The sequence below is a fragment of the Tupaia chinensis genome, unplaced genomic scaffold, assembly GCF_000334495.1.
Source record: "Tupaia chinensis unplaced genomic scaffold, TupChi_1.0 Scaffold000545_1, whole genome shotgun sequence".
NCBI lineage: Eukaryota > Metazoa > Chordata > Mammalia > Scandentia > Tupaiidae > Tupaia > Tupaia belangeri.
Genome location: NW_006160057.1, coordinates 3094832 through 3101570, shown reverse-complemented (window position 1 = coordinate 3101570; position 6739 = coordinate 3094832). Strand labels below are relative to the sequence as shown.

The 6739-nt window shown below is 42.8% G+C and overlaps 1 protein-coding gene across 2 annotated transcripts in view; it reads left to right on the top strand.

Annotated features, from left to right (window-relative positions):
- ANXA13 (annexin A13) overlaps window positions 1-2509 on the top strand; it is a 57826-nt gene extending 55317 nt beyond the window's left edge. For both annotated transcript variants that reach the window (XM_006157537.3, XM_006157535.3), the window contains one exon: window positions 1912-2509. In XM_006157537.3, coding sequence (XP_006157599.1) covers window positions 1912-2031 — 120 coding nt within the window. In that variant the 3' untranslated portion in view covers window positions 2032-2509. The remainder of the gene's footprint in view (window positions 1-1911) is intronic.
- The last annotated feature ends 4230 nt before the right edge of the window (window positions 2510-6739 follow it).

Below are 6739 nucleotides of genomic sequence, written 5' to 3'. Positions count from 1 at the left end.
CTGCTCCACACCCACTCACACAGTTCCTCACTCCCCAACCTCAGTTCTCATCCTCTCTCTTTCTCTCTTAGTGCAGCCCTCTGATTGAGACAGGAGAAGAAGAAACCAGATACCTGAGCCATAGTCTGTGGGTCTGCAGTGCATGCTAAAGAGAGAGAGGGAGAGAGAGAAAGAGAGGGGCAAAGAGTTTTAAGTTAATCTTATTCATGGTAGAAAGGCTGTACACGAGATGGGCCAGGGGTGGGGAAGCACTCTCGAGTCTGCCACACACCGATCCGCTTTCCCAGAACACTGCAGCGCTTTAACATCTTGGGCACATGCACCTGGCAGCTGTTTTCAGGCAGACTCGGGATCTGAAGCCATAGTCAGCCACGTGGCTTCCAACACTGCCGTTCAGTTTGCTACCGATGTGCCACCAGGGTGGGCCTCTTTGCTTCTTTTATGAGATTCACTATGCTCTTTCTGGAACTGTGTATTCTCTCCTTTCCTAGGCTGTGACAGTTTTTAGGCAGAGTGGTTTTTTTATTTGTTTTTCTCCTGAGTCGTCTTCCTACCTCTACCTCCTAGGTTTTTCCAGATTTCAATGAATGAGATTCAAACTAATCCTATGAATTAATATTAATTGGAATTTTGTTGACTGGTCCCAATATCTTTCCTGATCAGGGGATGAGGGCAAACGTGCTCGATTTCAAATCTTCGTGTTGACAATTTTCTTAACCTTATACTGAGGGTCAGCAAATTATGGCCTGCAGACCGCATTGGGCCCACGGCCTGGTTTTTGTACAGTCTTGCTACCTCAGAACCATTTATTTTCAAATAACTGTAAGCAACTCCAAAGAAAAACAATATTGTGTTACACATAAAATTCACAGGAAATTGAAATTTTGGGTGTTTTTGTTAGGTTGGGGTTTTTTAGCATCTTTCTTTCATGAGAAAGAATCAGAGCGAGGAGAGAGAGGCACCCCAACAAGGTCTTGGTGCCACAATCCACCCCAGCCTCAGCCAGCCCTGGATAAAGGGCACACGTACACTGCCATGTACCAGGAGGCTTTGAGAACACAAACCCAGAACCTCCCCGTGTAGGTTCGAGATCTCAAAGCATTGCATTACACTGCGCCACCAGCTGACCCTACACACAAACACATCTGCAACCTTTGGGTAGCAAACTCAGTTCCCCACTTCTCATCCACAAATGGAAATTATAGCAGCCCTGCCTCAGAGGGCTTCTTTTTAAATTTTACTTTATACATTCAATCACTGTACATCGCTTGGCTTAGTAAGTGAATTTACCCAACACAAATACACCTCACACCAGTCTAGCTGAGGATACTATACATGTTATCATCAACAGACAACAATCCATTTCTGTGTCCCATAAATGCCTTGCCTATTTTTCTCCTTAATTTCCTTCATCACACCCTCTACCTTCTCCCACCTCTTACCATACTGTCTCCAGTACCTATAACAATTTTCCAAGCTTCTATATCCTCTAATCTTTTAGTTTCTGCTGTAGAGTGCAAACAGTCATTATATATTAAGTGGAGACATACAATGTCTCTCTTTCATAGCCTGACTTGCTTTACTCAGCAGTTACTCTTCTATATTCATTCACTTTCTATCAAATGTCAGGATCTTGTTTTTTTTTTTAAATATGACTCTTTTAAGGTATAAATGAGTATAATGTACTTAGAATGGTGCAAGGAGAAAACTAGAGAGGCAAGACTTCTAAGGAACACAGAAATGAAAGACTGTCATCAATAACATACATGAAATCAGCAACTGGACTGGCATGCAGTGTATTCATGTTGGGTAAATTCAGTTTACAAGTTGTAGTGAGAAATAGTGCCTGCCATTTATGCTGGACACACTATAAAGACTGCATCTCTGTTGCTCCTGTTGTCTTCCCTACAGGTGGACCTCCAGGGGATAAAAGCAAAGTTCCAAGAGAAGTACCAGAAGTCTCTCTCTGACATGATTCGCTCAGATACCTCTGGGGACTTTCAGAAACTGCTGGTGGCTCTTTTGCACTGAGCCGAGCCAGAGCAATAGGAACAAAGGGAGAAACCATCTGTATGAAGAGCATGTTCACAGTCAACCTTGCAAACCAAAATCCAGCATGAAAAAGCATCCCTCAGGAACTCTGGTTTAATTTCTGGGCTGTTTAAGCAGTGCAGCCAGGCTGAACTGTTAAAGTTAAGGGCAGCAATCTTGCAATGCTTAACCTTGAACACTAGCTTAGCAAGCATCTGGGCTGTTTCTTCCCTTTCTTTTAGCATGGTAACTGAATACTTCCTAAGCACAAATTAAATCAGCAAGTGATGAAAAACTATGCATTTGTAATAAAATGCTTAGAAGAAAATACATCACATAGAGGTGTGTGTTTCCTATGTGAAGATGGAATGGTTAAAGTACAGAGGAGACAGAATTAACCAATTTGTTCATTTTCTTTCTGTGTGTTCCATGTCAGAGCCTCGATGTTAATTAAAGTATTGGATTATACCTTCATCAACTACTTTTCCAAAGATTGACTTGATCAGTTTGTGCTCTTGTTCTGGAAATATGTAATTTGTGAAGTTCAGATATAATTGGGAAATACAAATAGTTCCATTTATCAATAATCAGCAGAGAGAGCGATCTAGGTTAGCAGCAAGGAAACAGTTGACTTGCCTATGTGAAATGGAACTAGGGGTAATACTTACCAATGTGCTAACTTGTTTAATTGGGTTTCTTCTCTAGACAATTAATCCACTTGAGTCTTCCATGTGATCCTCAAATAGAATTAGGCAGATCCAAGAGTCAATAGGATTAAGGTCAATGGTCTGCCTCTTAGTGGATTGGCTCTGCACCTCAAGAAGCTCTGTTCCAAGATGCTAGTCTTATAGTCTTGCGTTGCTAGACAAAGAGGGATCTGTCAAGAATACCTGAACGCCCTGGTCCAGTGACCATAGTCATCACCCATTGGATGATTATTTGTGCCCAGCACTGCCAAGTGATGTCATTTTATACTTAATCCTCCTCAAAGTTCTGTGAGGTTAATAATTCTAGAAGACCTCACCATGCCCTGAGGGCAACATGTCCCTGGCCCAAGAGCGTGTAGTCTGGCTCCTTTGGCAGTCAGAGACTAATGTACAGAACTCCAGACTACAAACAAACCATGTCTCAAACCACATTACAGCCAACAGAAATGCCTCCGATAAATCCCTCAGAAACCAGATAAGCTGAGAAGTGAGGGTGCCAGAAACCCAGAAATGGTATTCAGCTCTCCAGGCAAAGAGGACCCCAAAGTTTATACAGCGATGTCAAGACCGCTTGCTTTCATCACTGTGATTTCTTTCATGACAAGGACATAGGGTGCAGACCAGCATGTTGGGAGGGATAGGGTGAGGAGAAAGGGGGGAAAATGATCAAGGGGAAGTTTTGTTTTGTTTTGTTTTGTTTTTTAGAGATTTTTATAGGGCATGTACACTTTCCAGAGAGACATAAAGAGAGAAATCACCCCCCAGGAGGATGGCCATACCACAATCCCCTTTCTTCCATTCTCCTCTCAGGATTTTGGGCACACACGCACAGACGCCTTATATGAGTTTTAAGCCACTGGGTCCGGGACTCAAACCACCATCGACTATGTGGGAATCCAGTAATGTAGCTATTATGCCTTCTTCTGGACCCAAGGGGAAGACGTTTTAAAATAAACTTTTCACTTTATTTCTAAATTTTAGATTTACAGAAAAGTTGCAATAGTATCAGAGAGTTCCTAGGTACCATACCCCAATTTCCTTCGTCACTTACATTGTCACACACCTTTGTCACAATTTCACAATTTATAAACCAGCATTTATACATTATAACTGAATACAGCCCATACTTTATTCATCTCTCTTTAGTTTTTTAACTAATGTCATTTTTCTGTTCCAGGTTTCATCCAAGACACATCCCGTTCAGTCATCTGTCTCTTTAGCCTCTTCTTGGCTGTGACAGTTGCTCAGATTTTCTGTTTTTCATGGCCTTGACAGTTTGGAAAAGTACCAGATAGGTATTTTATAGAATGTCCTTTAGGTGAGTCTGTGCAGTGTTCTCCTCACAGTGAGACTGGGTTATGGGTTTCGGGGAGGGAGGTCACAAGCTACAGGGCCATTCTCGCCTCTCACACCAAGGGTTCAGGCTATCGCTGTGCCGTCAGCACGTCTTGTCACTGTTGACACTGACTCTGATCACCCAGCACAGGTAATGTTTGTCACATCTCTCCACTCCAAAGCTATCCTTTCTGCTCTCCAGAAAGGAGAACAGGGTGTTTGCCAAGGGTGCAAACACTCTAGGGAGAGAGTCAGAACAGGAGAGCAAGAAGAGACACACTCCCCTCCCCCCCCAGAGATGATCATGTCACAATTCCTTCTGCTCCATCCACCATCCCCTTGGGATTTTGGGTAAGCACATACACATATCTAGCATGTTTTTCAAACCATCGTATCCAGGACACGAACCTACAATCAGCCATGTGAGACTGAGCCACCTCAACCACCATGCAAGTGGCTGGCCCCTTCTGTTCCCCTCTCTGCATTGAACTCATCAAAAGGAAGTCTCGCAGGCAGCCCACACTTCTGGGGTGGGGAGTTACATGCCACTTCCTTAGGGGAGGATCAGTGACATAAATTATTTGCAATTCTTCTGGGCAGGGTTTTCTGTTCTCCACTTATGTATTCAACAATGTGTTTATATCAGGGGACCAGAAGATGTCATAATGGTTACACCACTGGACTCCCATGTAGTCGACCGTGGTATGAGTCTCAGACACAGGGGCTTAAAACTCACTCTAGGCATGTGCGCATGCATGCCCAAGATCCTGAGAGGAGAATGGAGGAGAAGGGACTGTGGTGTGGCCATCCCCTCTGAAGGGTGATTTTCTTGCTTTCTGTCTCTTTCTCTCCAACAAGTGCATGTGTTCTATAGCAAAAACCTCTCTACAAAAAAAAAAAAAAAAAAAAAAGATTAGAGTAGGTTACAAAGATTTATTTTATACTTTGGGTCATAATTCAATGTTATACTGTTTATTTCATTGCTCAGATGGTCCTAGCTTTGTCTATTGGGAGCTCTTGCAGTGGGCTGCTGTGTTCCGTTGACATAGCTAATCATCTAGTTTTGAATACTTCTTTACTATCTGGTACTGGAAGATGCTCCAGGCTCGTCTTCATACTCCTTTTCCCAGTCCTACGATTAAGCACTTCTCCAAGGAGCCCTGGTTCTGTTTATTAGAGAAAGACATTAGATTCCAAGATTTGTGTCCTGTGTATGCTTGTTGCTACTAGGTGCCATTGCTTTCAGGCATACTCAGTGGTCAGAAGTAGGACCCGTAAGTGCATACACACACTACTAGTCATCCACAGTGCTAGCCCATGTGTACATACTTTATAATTATTTATACATATGTGCAGGTAGGTCCTATAGATATAAATATAGACATAGATCCAGATCCCTCAGTAGCTACATCAAGCTAAACATATACAATATCTTCAACATTTGTTCAGCACCTCATGGCTCGTGCTGACAGGGCAATTCTGATGCCTTGAAAACGGCACAAGGAAACAAGATAGCAAGAGGGAAAGTCCTATAAGAAAGACCCATGAGAAGAATCAAAGCAAACCGAACAGTGTGCAACTATGCCATTGATTTTACTTCCATCCTGGATGGTGGCATACATACCCAGGGACCAGGGTCAGAGAGTAGGCTATTGCCCTAAGGTCCCTGAGCCCCCACTACCTGCTACCGAAGAAATTGTCCTTAGGCTTCCAAGAGAATGTTCCACATTGTGTTTGTGACTGAGCCAGAAATACTGATGTCTTCTGTTCCTAAGGTAAGAACTTTGAATGAACACCCAATATGGATTCTAAGCACAGGAAGGGAAAAGAAAAACCATCTGCAAAATAAGTATAAACTGGGGGAACCAAAGATGCTTGGGCTTGACTATGCCCTAGAAAGTTTGCAGAGCTCTTGGGACAGATTTGGGCCCCTTTTTTAGCACACAGACCCACAGGTGGGGAGAGCCAGTTCTGTTTCAAGTCTTTGAATGAGAGGACTTGTAAAAGTCCAGGCTTGGTGGCCTTCTGCAGTGTCAGAACCCAGAGATGGTCGGGTTTTATGCCAGTCTTTTCCTGTTTATGATTGGGTGTCCCAAATGAGTGTCATTTTGAGATAGCTTAGAACAAGGATGACTCAGGACCAAAGAGGCCTGAGACATTAAACTCTGAGCTAGGGAAAAAATTGAGATAGCTTAGAACAAGGATGACTCAGGACCAAAAAGGCCTGAGACATTAAACTCTAAGCTAGGGAAAAAAAACAGAGAGAGAGAGAGAGAACGCACCAGTTTGAATTATTCCTCACTGTTAGTAATGCAGACTGGATAATATGACTCACACACCAAATGGACTTGACTAATTGGCTGAACTCTGAACCCAGTCTAAGTATTATTTTTATTTTATTTATTTTTACTGTGCTGAAAACAAAGTCCAAGTTTTTGTTTTTAAAATCCTACTGAACCAGTTCAAATTAGAACCAGTCTTTGGAAAAGGTTGAGCCAGAAAGGGGGGAGGGGGGAAGAAATCCCTAAACAAAATTATTTCCACACAAATATTTCATTCACTTCAAGTGTTCAGCACATACAAATAAGTACCGAAAGTGTGCAGTCATGTGTCACTCACCAATGGAGACACATTCTGAAAAATGGGTCACTAGGGCCAGCCAGGGG